The sequence below is a fragment of the Puma concolor genome, chromosome C1 (assembly GCF_028749965.1).
Source record: "Puma concolor isolate L17-30 chromosome C1, mPumCon1.1.hap2, whole genome shotgun sequence".
Taxonomy (NCBI): domain Eukaryota; kingdom Metazoa; phylum Chordata; class Mammalia; order Carnivora; family Felidae; genus Puma; species Puma concolor.
Window position 1 is genome coordinate 222530164 of NC_141674.1, and position 18813 is coordinate 222548976.

General features: G+C 62.9%; 1 protein-coding gene across 1 annotated transcript in view; it reads left to right on the forward strand.

Annotated features, from left to right (window-relative positions):
* CROCC2 (ciliary rootlet coiled-coil, rootletin family member 2) overlaps positions 1-18335 on the forward strand; it is a 61184-nt gene extending 42849 nt beyond the window's left edge. Inside the window, 6 exon segments of the mRNA XM_086715231.1 lie at positions 244-364; positions 1017-1150; positions 9206-9352; positions 13429-14099; positions 14311-14491; positions 15405-18335. Coding sequence (XP_086571357.1) covers positions 244-364; positions 1017-1150; positions 9206-9352; positions 13429-14099; positions 14311-14491; positions 15405-15491 — 1341 coding nt within the window. The 3' untranslated portion in view covers positions 15492-18335.
* Positions 18336-18813: the final 478 nt, after the last annotated feature.

Sequence of the window (18813 nt, forward strand, 5' to 3'; positions counted from 1 at the left end):
TTTGTTGGGCGTGACAGATAGCAACAAACACCACAGTCCCTCAAAACTCAGCTGCCGCCCCAACGGCTCAGGCAGGGCCTCCTCCCTTACTCCCAATTAGCAGCAGAGGCCCTGGCGCCAGGCGCCACTATGATGCCCACCGGGGTCCAGGTCAGCGTGCCCGAGCCCCCCAAACCTCCAGCCGGACACCTCGGCACCCCCTCACCCACCGGGCTGCCCCCTGACCTGGGTCCTTCCGCCCAGGACGACTGGCACCTCCAGGTGGTGAGCCTGAGCGGCCGGCTGAGCGAGGCAGAGCGCGAGCGTGCCCAAGCCCAGAGCCGCGCGGCACGGCTGCAGGAGGCACTGGCAGAGGCGGAGGAAGGTGACCCCCTTCCCTCGCCCCGTCCCCGAACACCGCTGACAGGGCCACATCGCCACCTCCCGGGCTTCCCCCCAAGCGCCCCACCCTGGCGGCCGGGAGGGTTCAGTCCTGGAAGCTGCTCGGGCGTGGGCCAGTGTGTCCCCCGGGTGTGCCCGGCCCTCTCACAGTGGCTCCCCGTCACCAGGGGATGCGGTCCAGAGACCTTGCAGGGTCCGCAGACCCTCCTCCCACCACGCTGACCTCCCAGAACCCGATTCCACAGCCATGAGGCCCATCTCTCCGTCAGGTCTCTGACCCCTGTCACCACCGAGAGCGCCCCTGGCCTGCTGGTCGCCCCATTGCATCACGTGCCCTCCTCCCTCCGTTAGTGGGTCTGCCCAGGAGGTGTCTGGAAGGAGGAATGTCTGTGGAAGGAAAGAACCTGGGAGAGAAGGAGCAGGCAGAGGGAGCCAGGACCCCAGACCCGCCCCCAGGGACCCTCAAGTGGCAGGGAATTGTCAGACGGGAGGTCGGTGGGGGGGAGGGGGCTCCAGCCCCCACCGTCTAGCTCCCAGTCACTTAGCCAGCCTGTGAAATGGGCAGGGGCGACCCCCATGTGGCGGCCGCACTGACCTTGGGAGCCAGGCAAGCAAGCACCCTGCTCGCCCCGCAGCCCGGCGCCAGGCGGAGAGTGAGAGGCGCAGGGCCCAGGCAGCGCGCGCCCTGCAGGAGGAGGCGCTCCGGAGCCTGGAGGAGCAGCAGCGGGCTGGCAGGCGGGCGGCCAGCTGGGAGAAGCAGAGGCTCCAGGTGGGGCACGCAGCTGGCGGGGACCTGGGGACGGGGGGGGGGGGTGAGGGGGTGGCTTCTGGGGGGGGCGGAGGTTTGGGGTCCCCATGGGCAGAAGCACAACTGGGCTGGAGCAGGTGGCCTCGAGGGACGTGGTGGCCCCACAGCGCTCATGGGGGGCATCCCCTGGCAGAGCTGCCTTGGAGGTGGTCCCAGCCCTTATTTGACAGATTAGGAAAACTGAGCCTTAGGGAGCGCCCTGCAAGACAGAGCTGGCGAGGCCCGGAGCCAGGGGCAGACCCCCAGGGCAGGAGGGGCGGGCCGTGCCCCATTTTACGTGCGTTCACGGGTGTGTGTTCTGTGCGTGCTTGAAAATAAGGCTTTCCGTTTGCAGGGTACACATTTTGAAAAGAATGTATTAAGTCAACCTTTACAACCATGTCAGTCACATACTCCAGGTTGGATCTGTCTCTCGAGTTTATGAAAACCGGGTGTGAAGTGCTGAATTTTGCCATCAGGGTGGGGGCAGGGAGGGCAATCCCTCCTTTTGTCCGTAAGGGTCTTTGGTTTATACATTTCTAGGACACGTTCTTCACAACTTGAAGCTTCTTGGCCGCTCTGCCTCTTACCAGCCTAGAGCTCCCGGTGCCTGTTCTGTGCCATTTGTCCTGAGTCTGCTGTGCCTGACACGTGCAGTGGCCACCCCCCATCCCCAGGTCCCGGCCCCACGCTCCCGCCCTGTATGTTTTCGGTCAGCATTTATTTCATCCGCCTGGCCTTGGTTTCAAGCCCACCTCGGAGCGTGTGCCTTTTCCAAAGGAATTTATCCCGCTTACAAGTTTTGCAGTAATTTATTTGCTCTGGTTTTCTTCGGTTGCTGACAGGATCCTTGCTGATTTAATGCTTCCTCACGACTTCCATGCCAGCTTTTTATTTCAGGGTTATTTGCTCCCCCTGCCCCCTTCCATGGCGGTGGGAGTGTGGCAAAAGTGAGCACAGCAGCCGACGTGTCACCGCGCTGTGCACAGGGGACGCCTCTGGCTCCCCGCCCCTCCCCCCACAAGGGCTCCGCACCTGTGTCCAGGGGCTCTCCCCTGGGCCCCTCCCCTGCTCCAGATGGCCCTGCCTCCACCTTTCTTCTGAGTGCCCGGCGGGGGTCCATGAAGCACCTGCCCCTGAATTGGAACCCCTCCTCCTGTCTGCAGGAGGCTCTGTACTCACAGCAGCCCACACTGTGTTCCTTTCCGACCGCTACGCAGCCATTGCCGCAGACTGATGACTGAACCGCGGGCAGCTTGAGCTGCCAGCCCCACGGTGGGCGGGGTCCCCGCCTGGCACAGCGGGGGGCTCTTGGCAGGGGGTGGGGAGCCACTTCCTTACCTGAGGCAGACTCTTCGCAGCCCATTTCCTGGCTGAGGAGCCAGCGGCCTCTGGGGGCCTCTCCGGCTCCCGGCTTGGGCCTTCCCGTCGGCCCTCACGACAGCGCGGCGGCGACGGCAGGACCCCCACACGGCCCCCTTCCCACTCGAACCCCTCGGCCGCTGCTCTGCCGCCAGCCCGCCGGGCCCGTGGGAGTCACCAGGCCCACCTGGGTCATCCCCCTTTGGTTAACTCAGAGCCACTGAGGAGTCACCTTAATCACGTCTGCAACAGGCCCTAACGTGGTCACAGGGTGACCCTGGGGTAACCCTGGGGCTGCGGGGCACAGGCCAGGTCAGAACTCTGCCCGCCACACCCGGTGTCGGCAGTGGGCCCAGCAGGTCGGTGGGGACGCGGTGAGCGAGGCTCACGACCCATCTCCCCGGGGAGGGGCCTGTTTCTACTCGGACTTCTTTTCTTGTTTGCCCCGTGACCCCAGGCTCAGACAGTTCCAGAAAGGTAATATCTAGGTGGTTTGAATCGTTCCTTCCAGAGAGGAAGCCAGAAGGTCCGTTTATCTTGGAAATTCAAAAACGTTCGCCAAACGTGGACTCGTTCCCTCTGTTATCTTAGCCTGTGCATCATCTCCACTTGCAGAGTCGAATCTGTCTTCGGTCGCCGCGCGTTATTTCCACCTAAAAACCACTGCTTCTCCCCCACCCTCTTCCCAGTCCTTTGTCCCGAAATTCACTGCAGCCCAGCCTTGCTCTCTGGGCCTCTTCCTCCTTGTTCATCTTGAATGTCACCTCTTGTCACTGGCTCCCTGCCACGTCCCAGAGAACTTCGGGTCTTTATCTAGGTTAGTTCATCTGACTGCCATGTCTAACCTAGTCCCTGTCCTCATGCCTGGATTGGTCCTTGTGGGGTTTGGGGGGGTTTGTTTTGTTTTTTTTGAGAGAGAGTGCTTGCAAGTGCGGGGACGGGGGCAGAGGGGGACAGAGAGAGAGAGAGAGAGAATCCCAAATCCCAAGCAGGCTCCACGACCGGTGCAGAGCCTGATGCAGGGCTGGATCCCACAACCCCGGGATCATGACCTGAGCTGAAGTCGGGAGTCAGACACTCACCCGACTGAGCCACCCAGGCACCCCGGTCCTCGTGTTTTCAATCTTGATTGTTCCCACTCTGGCTCCCCTTCATGAGAGCGTCAGCCAACCTTTCCTGACACCTGTTCCCATTTCTTGCAATAACTCTGTTCTCTTTTAACTCAATACCCTCAGATCTGATCCCTCGGACTGACTTTGTCTCTTGAACCACAGTTGATTGCTGCTGTCGAGATTTTCTTCCTCTGCACGTCTTCAAAGAAGGGGGTCTGGTCTTGTTCAAAGTCAGGAGTGGAGAAAAACCCACCTGGGACTTCACACGTCCCTGTCCAGATATTTCAGGCCCAAAGTGAAAGGCAGAGAGAAAGGGGGAGCCATGGGGACCCACGGGGACCTTGGGGGCTGTGGGGAGCGGGCAGGGCAGCAGGGGCAGCACGGGGGGCACCAGGGACAGGGAGGGTGAAGGCCCTGTTCTCAGGGGCACGGCTGGCTGTGGTGGCTGTGGTGGCTGGGGTCCCCTCCTCTCCAGCACTTGCCTGCCAGGGGACTGGGGGCCTTCGTGACCTCGTCCTTAATTAGCCTGCCCTCCAGCCCCCAGCCCAGGCCCCGGGTCAGCGTCCCCAAGGTTCTGTGGGGTTTCCACACATGGGTGCAGAAGGCTCTTCTGGATGTTGTTTAAACCTTCTCTACCCCTGTTCGTTTTCCTGCTTGATTAAGAATTTCCTCAACTTTTCAGCGAAGTCTATGTGCTAAAATCTATCCGTTGTTCTTAGAACTCTAGCGATTCTCCTATTTTTAGGCCACTAAAAAATGGCCTGTGTGCCTCTACCTCGCGGGAACCCCCAAAATCTCTGATCTCCAGGTCTGAGGAAGGTCTTTCCCAATTTTTAAATGTTTACTTATTTATTTTGAAAGAGAGAGTGTGTGAAAGGGGGAGGGGCAGGGAGAGAGGGAGACGGAGGATCCAAAGCAGGCTCTGCACTGTCAGCACAGAGCCCGACGTGGGGGTCGAATCCAGAAACCGCCATGACCTGACTGAAGTCGGATGCTCGGCCGACTGAGCCACCCAGGCGCCCCTTACCCAGTGTTTTAACCTGTCGGCCATTGAGGTGGGCACCCGGGAGGGGGATTCAGACGCACCTAAGGCGCAGAGGCCCCAGGCCCTTTTGACCAACAGCAAATCCCAGCTGCAGCGTCTGCAGCCAGAGGGGCTCGGGTCGCGTGGCCACACTCCCCACCGCCCACGCCCCCACCGTCCGTCACGTGGCCAAGCCGCCAGCACGTGCTAGAGCGAGGTCTGCGTCTGACACGGCTGCTTTCACTTTCATGGCTGGGTTTTCCCCCCGGTTCACATGAGCCAATGTGTTTGTCAAGAGAAAGTCAATTAAAAACATATTTTCCTAATTAAATGGTAGGCTGTGCTATGCAAACAGTAAGATTCTTGTTTGAGAGCAAATCCCTCCCCGTTTCCAGGGCCACCCTGGGAATTCGAGAGATCAACAGGGCAGAACCCAGCGCAGAGCGCTGGGACACGCGCCCAACACCGCACCCGGGGGTCCTCAGAGCAAGCAGGGGTGCGGGCCCACACACGCCCCCAGGGAGAAGGGGTGCCCCCCCATCAGAGCCAGGTCACAGCCTGCCGGGCATCCGACCTGCCCCAGCCCCCAGGGCCCCGCACACGCCCTCTTCTCCTGAGCGCGCTCCTCCGGGCCCCAAACAGCGTCAGTCAGGTTCCAGAAGCAAAGCCGCGAGCCGCTCGGCCTCGTGGACTGGCAGGCCGTGCCGTGCGGGTCGAAGGGCCCACCCACGCCTGGAGCGGACGCCGGCCGTTAGTGACGACTGTCTGCATCTGTACCCCCTCAGGGCGCCGCACTTGCCAGACTTTGGGCACAAAGATTATTTTATCCTCATGCGGTCAGTTGGTGAGCTTCCGCCGCCACCTGCGAGACACGGAGCGGCCGAGGTCAGGTTCCCGAGACGCACGGGACTTGCCCGCAGACGCTCCTCGCCTCACTCACTCCATACGCCACCTCACTGCCTCTCCCCTGCTCCTCCTGCGGCGATGCAGGGGCCGCCGGGGGCCGCCTCTCCCCTTGGGGCGGCTGTTGTCGTCTGGACCTCCGTCCACCTTGTATTTTTAAATGCCAAGGACCCGCACACGCTATTTGACATTCTATTACACATGTAGCTAGGTCTCTGGTTGGACCCGTTTTGTACCTGAGGCTCTATCTTATTTATACCTGTGGCTGTGTCTGTGTCTTGGCCTCGAAGGCTTCTAGCTGCTTCTCTTAATCTGACCTGCCAACAGTGCCTCTGTTTTACTGGTCTTTTCAAAAGAACCAACTTGACCTCTTCTCGCATTTTTGCCTACAATTATTCATTCCAACTTATATTAACATCCTCTCTTGTGTTTTTGTAATTTCCCTCATTTCTTAAACTGAGTAAGTGATGTATTTATGTTTGAGTTTCCTCCCTCAATAGAGCATTCCGCGTTATCACAGTTTCCTTCCTTGTGGGCCCGTGTGCACCACGGGTTTCTGACATGAATTCTTTTTCTTTTTACCACTTTTCTAAGAGTTTCAGTTTTTACTTCTCAAAAGAATGATGACACATCTGTCTCTCTTTTGGTTGCCGTGTCCGGTCGCACCGCTGAGGGGGTGAGGCTCAAGGGCCGTTAGGAGCTTTTGATTAGCTTCCGGACGGATCTGCGTTTATGGTCCTGCTTTGTAGGTTGTCGGTTGTTTGCTCTCTTGGTTTGGTTTTGTCTGTTTGTTTATGGTATGTTTGGAGGGAAACTGGGCAACGTTTACAGGGAAGAATGAACGTTTGAGATTTTTAAAGGAAAACAGTTGAAAAACAATAGTGAAACTGACGATAAGGCTCGGCCGGTCAGAGCGGGAGAGCGGAGCGAGAGGCAGGCAGGCAGCGCGGAGTCCAGAGGTGTCTGCCATCGGGCCCTGGGCTCCTGTGCAGGCCGGGTCCCCTCTACGTCTGAGCGCTTCCTGGTGCCGGTGTTTTCCTGGGCCGGGCCCCGGGGGGATCTGGGCTCCGAGGCTCCCAGAGGGCAGGGCCATGTACCCAGCTTCCTGCAGCTACCTGGACCCTCCAACCGAACCTGGGTTTGCGAGGCTTGCTTGCCCAGCCCACATCTTGCCCAGCATCAGGACTCGGAACTAACAGGACACCAGAAATGACAATAACCGAGTGGTGCACCGGCTGACCTTCCTAAAAGGGTGCACCGTTCATTACGGTTCGTTTGAATTCCAGAAAAGTTGAGTCATTACAAGAGGAGCACAATCCTTCACAGACATGGTTTGGACCTCTTTAAAATACCATGAAATATTTAAGCCATATTTGAAGGAAACCTCTGCTTTTCTGCTGGAAACGTGCACAAGCAGAAAACAGTAGGTTTCAAGTGTGCAGGGGAGGGTGAGTCACTGGCTTTAGGCACAGGCACGGTCCCCACTGTCCGTTTCTAAAGTACTCGGGCGTCAGACAAAAAGGAGGATGTCCAGGGTCAGCCCTGCAGCCCCTCCCCCAGGCAGGCACTCCCCTCCCTCCTCTGAATCAGCCTCCGCCACAAGCAGGGCAAGTTCACGCCAGCATTTGTGACAACCGAGTGAGCGAGCGAACGGATGGGAAGGCCTTGCAGACACACACGCGGGACACGGCCGCGTGAACGCTCCTGGCTGGCCCGGGACCCTGTGGCTGCAGGGCTGGCACCCGCGTGGCTCATCAGGGGGTCCCTGCGCCTTCCCGCCTTCCCTCTCTGGCTCCGTGCCCAGTCTCCCTCTTCCTGAACGAGCACCCCACTCGCCTGTCTGCGGCCCTGTCTCCCCTCCCCCAGCCAGGCCGCTGGGAACAGCTGCCCCCCTCCACCCTCAGCCCCACCTCCCCCCACCTTCACACACGTGCAAAGGTCACAAGCAACATTTGGTCCCATCCAAAGGGTCCCTTATGGATCTGCGTCTGCCTGACCTCTTGGGACATTCCACACGGGGGACCAACCTCTCCCTCCCTCTGGTCTCTGCCTCCTCCCCTCTGCTTTCACATCTCCTTGGCCCAGGACCTGTTCCCTTCCCCTCTCCCCTCTCCCCTCTCCCCAGGACAGCCCTCCCCTCCCTGGGCCATCAGTGCCCTGGGCCTCCAGAGCCACCCGGTTCTGTGACACTGGCCCCACATCCAGTGACTCCTGGGAGGCTCCTCAAGACTGAACTCTGAACCTTCACCCCCAAAGGCGCCCCCTTCCCATCTTGGTAAGTGGGTCCTGGACCACCCGGCAGCACAGTCCTGGGAGCCCTTGGGACACCAGCGGCACTTCAGCCCCCACGTGATGCCCCCAGCCGTCTCTAGATTCCAAGCCATGTTCTTCAACTCCTTGCCCCCTTGAGTCCAAGTTACCACGGGCTCCCGCGTGGACAACTGTGGGACTCCCAGACTCCCCCAGCGCCACACCTCTGCCTTCCCGCTCAGCCCCCAAAGCACTACAGGTGTGACTCCTGATTGTCTGGGGTCTGAGGTACCAGAGGGCACAGGCCACCTCCCCCACGGAACTCTCAGGAAGATTCAAATGCAGGAGACTGGCCTGGCACGGCGGGCAGGACGGCGGCTTTGCCGGGCAGACTCGAGTAGGCTCGGGTGTGTTTGTTTGCTCACAAGAGCTCTCCAGGCCCTCTGTGTGCCCGCCCTGGGGCCCAAGAGACACAACGGCGCCGTTCTGGGGACGGCTCCGGGCAGGGGGCGACAGGGACGATGGCTGACAGACGGCCAGGCGGTGCCGCAGGGAACCCAGTGCCGCGGGGCCAGGGGGCCGCGGGGCCAAGAGGACATCGGGCAGGGCTCAGGCAAGGGGCAGCAAGGGGCTGTCACTCGACAGCGAGCAGGGTGGGCGGGCTTGACGAGTGGCCATGTTCCCTCCTCAGCTTTCATCGTGAGGGCAGTGGGGAGCCACCACACGGCCCAACTCGATGTACGGACTGGGACGCGTGGTCGGCCACCCCGTGGAGCACGCCTGGAGACGGCAAGGCGAAGGCGTCACGGGCGCCCAGGCAAACGATGACGGTCTGGGCAGGCTGAAGCCAGAGGGGCCAAGGACTGGGCAGGGTGGGTGAGTGGGTGTCGGGGGAGGGGAAAGGGCCACGTACCGGGGCTCAGTTTGAGCCCGATGTGTCCAGGGTGCCCGTGGGGCAGGGAGTAGTGACCTAGGACAGATGCTTCTGTGCACACAGCAGGGTCAGAAGTGCTGACGGGGGCGTGGGGGGGGGGGCGACGACACACGGGGGCAGATCTCAGAGGCAGAAGGGGGGCACACAGGCTGAGCCCACCAGGCTCGGTGAGCTGGGGAGGACTACCGTAGACCGTTACAAGGGCTGGAAGCCCTGGAGGGAGGCCACGCGTCTTCTGATGCCACCCCGGCCACAGCAGGGAGCCCGCCCACTGCAGCGGCGCCCTTCCCACCACGGCTCCAAGGGAACTCCAAGCGCACGGGTACTCGACCTGTTCTTGCCTTTTTACAACACAGAGACCCGCAGCACCGTCCAGGCAGATGCCCTGTGCTCCTGCCCCTGGAGCATACCGCAGGCCGTGTTTCCAGGAGACCTCACGATCCTTTCCGCAGGAGCAAGTGGACGCACTGCACGGGGCCCTGGATGAGAGCAGAAGGCACAGCCAGGGCCTGGCCCAGAGGGGGACGCGGCTGGAGGCGCAGGTCGCCTGCCTGGGGCGCAGATGCCAGGAGGCAGAGGGCACGTTGGAGCCCGCGCAGGTGAGGGGCCCCAGAGGGCAGGGCCCCGCATTCCCTTTACAGAATCATCGTCCCCCCGGCAGGAAAGGAGATGCCGGACGGAGGCGAGCGTTCACACCTGGAGCCCCAGATGCCCAGACACCACAGCGGACAGACGGGGAAACTGAGGCGGGAGGGAGTCAGAGGCCCGAGGCCTCTCCCCGGGTTTCCGGCTCCACAGCACGCGCCCCTAGGACAGAGGGCCGGCTGTGGACGCGCAGCTCAGGGGAAGAGAGCGGGTGAGCCGTGGGCCAGGCGGGGCTCAGCGCTCAGCAGCGACAGCGCAGGGGAGGCGCTTCCCGCGGGAGGAGACGCCGCGCGCCGGCGGGACCGCCTGCAGGGGGAGCTCGCGGTGCTGCGCGCGCAGGGGTGGTGGGCGGGCCTTGGCCGCAGGGGCCGGCGGTGGGGGCGGGGGTCCGTGGAGGGGCGGGTGGAGGCGGGGAAAAGGGAGCATCCCGTGGGGGTCCAAGCTGGGCCAGGCTGCTGGAGGCGCCTCTCCGGATGGGCACCTGTTCTGCACCTGCCCACCCCTCTCCAAGCTCAGGGCCGCCCTGTAGACCTCCGTAACCCCATGCCCGGTGGTGACGCCCCCGCTACTTTTCCTCTCCTCTCGTATGGCACCCCGGGGTGCCATAGCAAATCGCCCGGCTTTGTCCCCAGTGTCTGGGCCACAGCCCTGCATGGAGCTGTGTGGCCTGGCACACGGCCTACCCCGGGAGCCCCAGATTCTGCCGTCCACGTTGGAAATGACCCCGGGCCCGGGGAGTGCCCTACAGACAGGACCAGGGCAACAGCTGGGGAATGCACAGGCCTACACAGTGGGAGACCAGGAAGGCTCAAGGGGAGAAGCCGATCTAGTCACCCCAGCAGTCTCCACACAGGGCAGGGTGCGCGACAGGGCCCCAGCTAAAGCCCTCGAACGAAGGCAGACGGCGACATCCGGGGCAAGGCAGGGCAGCGAGCCGGCCCCCGGTGTGCAGACAGAACGGGGAGGCAGTGAGGCCGAGGGGCCCACCGGCCAGTAATTCTGTGAGTGGATCCAGTCTCCATGTAAGAAACAGGTCGAAGTGGAGCTATTCGGGTTGAAATTAGGGGTGGGGGTCACCAGAGCATCTTCCTGGGGCCCAGGTTGACTGAGGAGGAGGAAACTGGGGCCCGGAGAAAGGGAACCAGGTGGAACATCACCCAGGCCCCACGCCCGCTCGTGGCTCTGTGGGTCCACCCGGCGGGGGCCTGCTGTGGGGGGGCCCTTCCCCCTCACATCACCTGAGACGGACGGGGCTGTGTGGCAGACCCACCCGGCTGCCTGTGACGGAGTTACACCCTCACAGCCCCCTCTGGGGGCAGACTGGATGGGGACTCGAGCAGGGAATACGGAGGAATCAGGCCACAGGGGAGGGTGGGGACAGCCTTTGCCGGGCTGATGACCTGGCGTCTGAGGCACCTGACCCTTCGCGTTCCATGACCCCATCTACAAAGTGAGGAAAGCAAGAGTCCTGGCGTTGACAGGGTGCCAAGGGCCTCGGCCACGGTCCCCAGGGTAGGGTGGGCTTCCTAAGGCTTCACGGGGATGAGGATACAGAGGTGTCCTGCTGGCCTAATGGCCTGGTTCTCGTGACCGAGAACCTCCATGAGCATGCCTGGGCCCCATCTGGGCAGAAACCCTCGTGGCCTGTCCCCTAGAACAGTGGCCTGAAGCACTCAGTGGGCACAGAGGAGGAGCACGGGGACACGGCCCTGCCGGCTCAAGCCCTTCCCGCTGCAGCGCTGGCCTGGGCAGAGGTGTGGGAGGCGTGTGCCAACGGGGGCTCATCTGCACACGCGGAACAGGGGACCGGGCCCCGAGGGGGGGGGGCATTTGTTACGGCTGCTCGAGGCAGCAGCACCCAGCCAGGGTCTCCCAGGGGACGGTGGGGAGGGTCCATGTTAAACGACACGGCCTCACAGATCTGTAGGGGCCGCCTCAGGTCCAGGAGACCCCTGAGCCAGCCACTGCACACCCCTGCTCACCCAGACCTGCGGACCAGCTTTACGCGGGGCGGGCTGGGCTGGGCGGTGCGGCCCGAGGGCAGAAGGGCCAGGGGACCGTACAGGCCGGGCTTGGCCTCACCGGAACCGAGTCGTTGCTCGTGGAATGGATGACAAGACGGCGGGCGTCCAGAACTCGCAAACTTTGGAGGACAGAGGGGCTGGCGCAGCACATGGGCACCAGCAAGGAGTGGAAGAAAGACAGAGGCCACCAGCCACAGCAGGAGCGGGACAGAGGGTGCGGAGTTGTGCCACAAACCAGGAGCAGCGGGGTCCCTCTGGGAGCGACGTCTGCCTTCGAAGGCCTCCCCGCGCCCAGCTGGCCCCCAGCCTCTCTGACAAGGAGGGCCCGCTGCAGTGCCCGCGGACCAGCAGGCCCGAAGAAGAGCAGCGAGGCCCCACCAGGCGAGGGCGCTGCTGGGCCTGGACCCTCCAGCACAGAGTCTGCCCAAGCACGCGTGAACAGCTGTCCCAGGGCAGGCCCTGGCCACCAGACCACACTGCCCAGCTGACGTGGACTCGGGGACAAGTGGGTTTTCCAGAGGCTAGTGGCCAGGTCAGCGGGGTGGCAGTCAGGGGCAGGGACCCTGGGAACGGGATGCAGGCACAGGGGCCAGCAGGTCAAGACAGTCTCTGAAAGCCACTGGCCAGCTTGTCCATGCAGGGCCACCTGCCCTCCCAGGAAGGTGGGTCGGCCCACCCTTACGGTCACGGTCACGGGAGTCCTGCTTCTCCTGAGAGGCGGGCGCGACACTGAGCTGCTGAGCGGGGGGAGCCGAGCCTCCTCCTGGCAGCACGGGCCCGGCCGCGGTGGCATTGCCCAGGGCCGCGGAGCCAGTTGTGGGCCCCTGCAGCCCAGGTCGGGGAGGGGAGGAACAGCTAATGAGTTCCAGGAGGTCAGCTGTGAGGGGCCCCCAAAGCCATAAACCCTTTATTGGTGTCTCAGGAGGGGAAACCCGGATGTGGCCGTTTATTTATTTTGGATTTCACTTTTCTCTTCCCTTTTTAACATGCACTTCCAGGAGTGTGACTGGATTTTTAGACAAACAGGACCTTCCTTCTTCAGTGGAAGCGGATCCGTTGTTTTCCGCACCCCTGAAGAAGAAAGAAGTCCTTATTTTTGTAACGGACCCTTTGTTTTCCGCACCCCCGGAAGTCCTTATTTTTGTAAGCCGTTCTCCTATCACTGACCGAATAACTTTACCAGCAAGACAGAGCCGCCACGTCTCCGGGCCTCTGTGACACCAGCCCCAAGGCCTCGGGCACAGGGCAAGAAGACACCGAACGGAGGAGTGGCCAGGCGCCCCATCCGCCCCCCCGCCGGGCACAGGGACTGGCCCGGAGCCAGCAGGACCCACCAGGCAGGCGGGCAGAGCAGGGTAGTGGAGGGGGCCCCGTTTGGAGAGCCCCAACTGCTGACAGGCCCAGCGCCCACCCATGGGCTTCCAGAAGGAGATTGTCCACATCCAGCACCCACGAGGCATGACCTGGGGTGTCCGTGCCTTCCTCCAAAAGGATCACCCACGAGGGACAAAAGGAGGCCCGCCAAACTTCCCGTTGAAAATGTTTGCTCTCTCAGTCCCCTGCCGTTAGCCCCCTGCTCTGTGACCAGCATGCCGGAGAAGGCCACCAAGAAGGGGGCACGGTTGGGGGCAGCTTGCAGCCCCCTAAAGACAGATGGTGGAGACATAGGCTTGTTGGGCCTGGGTCAGAGTGGGCGGGGCCCTGAGCGCAGGGGGTCGGGGCTCCATGAGGCCAGGGCCATGCTGGGAGGGCCCCTGGGCGGCAGGCCCCGGAGGCCACCCCGAAAGATGGAGCCATTCCCCTCCCCCACCGGCCTGAAGCAGGCTGGCACCGGGAGCCCACGCTCCCTGGCTGCAGGGCCCTCCCTCTACCCAGCCTGCTCTCAGGGGACCCAGAGCCCTTTCCAGAACCTCCTTTCCAGAGGGGAAGGCTGGCCTGACCCCACCTCCCCCCCCACCCCCACCGCCAGAGGGCCTCTACAGACTCCGACCCCTGGGCTCTTACAGACGGAGCAGGAGACGCTGAGGAAAGAAGGGGACACGGCAAGGCGGGGGGCCCGGAAGGAGCGAGCGCCCCAGCCCGTGGGCAGCCTGCACCAGGAAGGGGACAGGGCGCCGAGGCACCACCAGCGGCGGCAGGTCAGCTGGGCCAGCCTCGGGGGCGCACCCAGGGGCGGGGAGTGGCCGGTGGGTCTCACGCCGCACAGCCCACGCGGAGGCGCCCACACAGCCGGGAAGGGCGGGGTGGACCGCTCCCACACCGACCGATGCGGAGACCCAGCCCCAGACGACAGTGGGGTCTACCAGGCTCACACCGCGAGGGGCAGGCAGAGGTGGAACCAGGGCCCGGGGCTCTGCGGGCCCCTCCTGGTCCCCTCCCCAGGCCCCGCGGGAGTGGCCACACGGCCGAGGGGGCTTGTGCGGAACAGAGCAGGACGGGGAGGAGTGTGGGAAGCGCGGGGTCAGGCAGGCCTGTGGGCCAGTCCAGGGGCTGCTCCTGTGTGTTTGGGGGGCATCTCCCCTCCCACCGCTGGCCAGACCCCTACCTCCACACAAGGACTTGGCAAGAGGGGCAGGGGCGAGCGTCAGTCTGTGACGCCCACGCGAACCCCCCCCACCCCCACCCGACGCCTCCCCCAGTCCAGCCAAGCAGAAACTGGGATCCCAGTAAAACAGCTGTGAGGCCTAGCCTGGAGGCCCGTGGGTGGGGCTCTGGGCCGGACGAGGCCCAGGGGCTGAATGCGCTCGAACCCCTGGGTCGGCCTGCCAGTCCTGGGCCGGGGCCCGTGCCCAGCAGAGGGCGGCGGAGCCAGCTGGGGGCTGGGGGAAGGAATAGTAGCCCTAGGGGGAGGGCCGGACGCCCTACCCTGGACTCTGTGCAGCTCTCAGGTCGGCGGGCAGCAGGGGGGAGCCCACGTTCTCACCTCGGGCCCGGAGAGCGGAGCAGGCCCAGGCACAGGCCCAGGGGTCGGGAGCTGGCCACAGGGCCCGGCTGCAGGCCGTGCAGGCCCTGGAGAGCCGGGAGCAGACCCACCGGTAGCGGCGGCGGCCGAAGTTCCCGGAGGAGGAAGTGGGGCCTGGACCTCAGTGCCCCAGGCAGAGGGAGGGGTGGGGAGGGACGGGCACCCTGTAGCAGCACACTGAAGGGGTGCCTGCCTGGCCTCGGCCTGAAATCCTGCGGCAGGGGGGTCCCAGCCACCCCCAGGGGCTCTCACACTCCCTCCAACCACCCCCACCACGCACCGAGGGGCGGAGCGAGTGTTCTGAGACAGGCCACCAGCCTCTCTGTGCCTCCATCGCTGGGCCCCTAGGAGGAAGGTGAGGACAGTTCTTGGGCCGTAGGTCACCGCGGGTAAAGTGTCCAACTGCACCTAGCACATGGCAGTCGGAGCACAGGTGACCCCCGCACCTGTCTGTCAGAGTCAGGAAGGGAGAACAGTGGTCTACGTGGGGACAAGGCAGTGACGAAACATGGCAGTGCCCCTCCCCCCCCGGCACCCCCCCCCCCCCCCACGAACGCACACCTGCTGGGGCTCACCCTTGGGCTCCTGGGGGCCATCTGGTCCAAACTCTCATTTTATAGCTGAAACCCAGAAGGGTAAAGTGACCACCCGGTGTCACCCCCAAGTTAGTGTCCCTAACCCACCAAGCCACATTTGCCAAATTTATAAGCCGAGCAGCATGCATTTCCTTATCACTCCGAGTGTGTTCACGGCCTGAATGGAAGGGGGTCCATCCACTGCGGGTGTGCAGTGGCCTCAGTCCATAGGACCCCTGGGATGGGTGTCCCTGAAGAGCATGGCTCCACATACCCCCATGTGACAGCCAGCAAGTCCCCTGCCTGCCTGATGTCTCTCTCCCAGGCACCTGCCTCTCCTCAGGACCCCCGGAGCTCTCCACAACCACGGCCTGGGAGCCCTGGCTACAGGCCCTGCCCGCCCCCCGCCACCGCCCACCCACCTGAGCTCCTGCCCTGTCCCCAGGTGGCCAGTCTGAAGAAGCAGCCAGACCAGGAAGCACCTCGGCATCAACAGGCCTGCCTCGGCCAGGCCTTGCAGGCCAAGAAGTGAGCCCTGCTTGCCCAAGCCCCCAGGGTGGCCCGGCGGCCCCAGCGCCGACCCGACAGCGCATCAGAGCCGCCACGGGGAAAACAGATGTCTCACGCTGCTCAGAGGACTGTGGTGCCACGGCCCACAGCCCACCACGCCTCCCCCGGGGTCCTATACCAGCAGGCGCCCCGCGATTCCACAGAGCACCGAGCTCCCCCCGGCCCTTGGGACCTCCACCTCTGCGCACCCTGGACGGGCCTCCAGGACACTCCTCGCAGGCGCCGCCCTGCCCCTGGCCCGCACCCGGCCTGGCACTCTGTCTCCACTTGGGACGCACTGATCTGGCCAGACCCTGGTCACCAGGCCCCATCAGGCCGGCTCCCGCGGCCACAGGCTGCGTTCCATGCCTTCAGCTCTATAAACATGGGGAAACACGTGGAAAATATTTCCACCAACTAGAGCCAAAAACATAATGTCCTGCGAGGCCCAGCCACCACTTCCCTACGTCCAGAGGCCGCGGAACCTTCTGTATCCAGGAAGTGCAGGTCCGTCACAGTGGCAGGTGGCTGGAAATGACTCAGAATCAAGTCCCTGTGACTCGCCGGCCACGGGAAGCACTGGCCGTGAGGGCTGAAGCTGTTGCAGAATCCCCCCCTTTTCCAGCCTATAAACTCTGGGAAAATTCCTGGGGGAGCCGGCCCCAGTTGCCAGGGAGACCGAGGTGGCCATCTCGGGCCTCTGTGGGGTTCACCTGTCAGCATTTTTACTCATTTCCCCCATGAACGTCGGCCAGAGTGATTTGTCTTCCTCCCCAAATGGCCTCCCCTGTTTTGCAAGCGGCACGTTTACGATACGCAGGGCACCGGCCAGCCCGGTGAATTCCTGCGTGCACAGGTGCTGGCTGGCCTCCAGGACTCCTGGGGGCGGGCAGGGCCGAGAGCACACAGCCCACCTCACTGCTGTCCCTGCACCTTGCTGCCCGAATGTGCGATCGCCGTATGTCTGTCTCAAGATCGATCCAGGGCTTAAAATAGGCCATCCTGTCGAGACCTTGCTTTCCGCTTGAATTTAGCAACGTGTTCCCACAGCCGGTCATGTGTACGGAAGCAGCGGCTAGAAGGATGGGAGCAGACGGGTTTCATTCCGCCCTCAACTCAGCCTGCTCACCGGTGGCTGTGTGGCTCTGAAGCCCAGCCCAGGCTCGGAGGGAAGCGCCGGGTGACCCATTCGCAGTGGCTGCCTTGGGCCCGGGAGGCCGTACTGGTGCTATCTGCGGCCCGATCCGTGCCACCGGTGGAGGCTAGCGGGCAGGTGCACCCCTACTTCAGAAGCGTGCTCTGCCAAATGGGAGAGGCTGGGGCCCTGACAGGGGACGCGTGGCCCTCGGGGCCTGGCTTTTAGTAGACAGACGCCCCCCAGCAGAAGGACCCCAGGGCCGGGCCAGGCGGGGGTGCGAGGAGGGAGGAACAAGCAGCTGGAGACCCGAGTCCGTGCGTGTCTGCGGCACCCGCTGGCGTCGTAGGTGCTCCCAGCACAGAAGAAGCAAGTGCACGCTCACGGGTGAAAGAGGAAAATGTATCTCAGATGCGGAAGGGGTCGGGTGACTTCTCGTTACTAAAACGAAAGCCCCCATGTTTTGACCGACATCCTGGTGATTTGGTGTTTTCCTTGCCCCCGGTTGCACGTGCGGGACTTTCACAGCACCTGTGAGACCTCTCGATTTTTGTATGTTAATAGTTCAACCCATGTAGGAGATGCTAGTTTTTACTTACTCAACATAAAGTCATATACTTAGGCAAAAGAGGATTTTTCTAGTGGAAATAAATTGGTGTTTCCTTGAGCATCTCCAGGCCGGTGCGTCTGACAACTACCCCGGAACCTGGAGGAGCCTGGCTCTGTCCTCCCAACAGCACCCTGGGACACCTGTTGACGGGGGACTTCACGGGGGCTTCCCTGACCAGGCTTCCACGAGGTCTTGCTTCTGGACCAAGGCCACAAGGCAGTCCGCAAGAGGTCAGAGTCAAACCCAGAGGCCAGCGAGGCTGCAGGCACAGCGTCCTGCCGACTGGAGGACAGAGACGGACTGGGGGTGCTGAGCAGGGTGGGTCCCAGTGCCCGGGGTGCTGGAACCCTGCCGGGCATCCACCTGTCCTCACACGCACCACCCGCCCCACACTTCCGGAGGTGAGGTCAAGGCAGGAGGGCCTGGGGCGGGGCCAGGCCGAGAGGACAGGCTGTACTGCTGCCCATGCCCTCCCTGTGGCCCGAGGGGAAAGGCTCACGGCTTCTTCCTTGACCACCCCGCACGGAGGCCTCCAGCCTGTAAGAGGCCCAGCAGCCCCCGCATCAGTTTGGGACTCATCAGCCTTGGAGGAATCCTAGCTCCACCCCTTCCAGCTGTGTGGTTCTGGACAGGCTCTCTAGCCTCAGTTTCCTCATCTGTGAAATGGGCGAGCCCACCCTCGAGGGGCACGGTGAGCCCTCTATGAGGTATCGCCCACACTGACACCGGGCCCATCGTGAACCCTCAGCGACAGGGGTGGGGGCACCATCACCACCCTGCAGCCACTGCAGGTGGGGTGTACGAAGGAGGAGAGCAGGGATGCCACAGAGAAAGGGCCCCCCGGGAGCCCAGGGAAGGCCGCGATTCCCACCAGACAGACGAGGCGGCGGAGGGAGAACGAACACCCTGAGGACACGGGCCCCAGCCCCCCGCAGCACCCCAGCTCTCGAGGGAGGCAGGGGCTTCACCTGGGCCACAGCTGGAGCAGGAAATGGGCCAGCTGGAACCAGGGTCACTGATATTCCGGCTTCTAAAACATTAATTTGTTCAAATAACTGCAAATAAAAACTGTGACGACGAAACCTATGAAAAAGAAACCCGCCACCGCCCGTACTCCGTGACAGCAGATCCTCGGGTAAAATTGGAACATTCCCGATGGTTGGGGGCTGCTGCACGTGCCACGCTGAATACTCTCCTGAAAAACTTTTACTTGACGTTTTATCATGAGGCTTTTCCCCACGTCATGAAAAATGCCACAGAAGCTTGATTTTATCAGCTGCCAAACCTCTCAGCAAAGGGTCATGCGGGGGCCACCTGAGAGCCCTTCTGTCGCACCTGTCCCTGGCGCTTGTGGAACACTCAGGAAGCCAAGCCGAGTCTCTGCCCTGTGCCCTGGGGGACAGCGGCGGGGCGGGGGCAGGGCGGGGGCGGGGAGGGGCGGGGGGGGGGTGGGGGAGGCTGCCCGTGGACGGCAGAAGGCGTCGTTCCTCACCCAAACCACGGAGACAGGCCCAACCTGAGCTCACCCGTAACCATCTTTGGCCTCTCCCTGCAGATTCT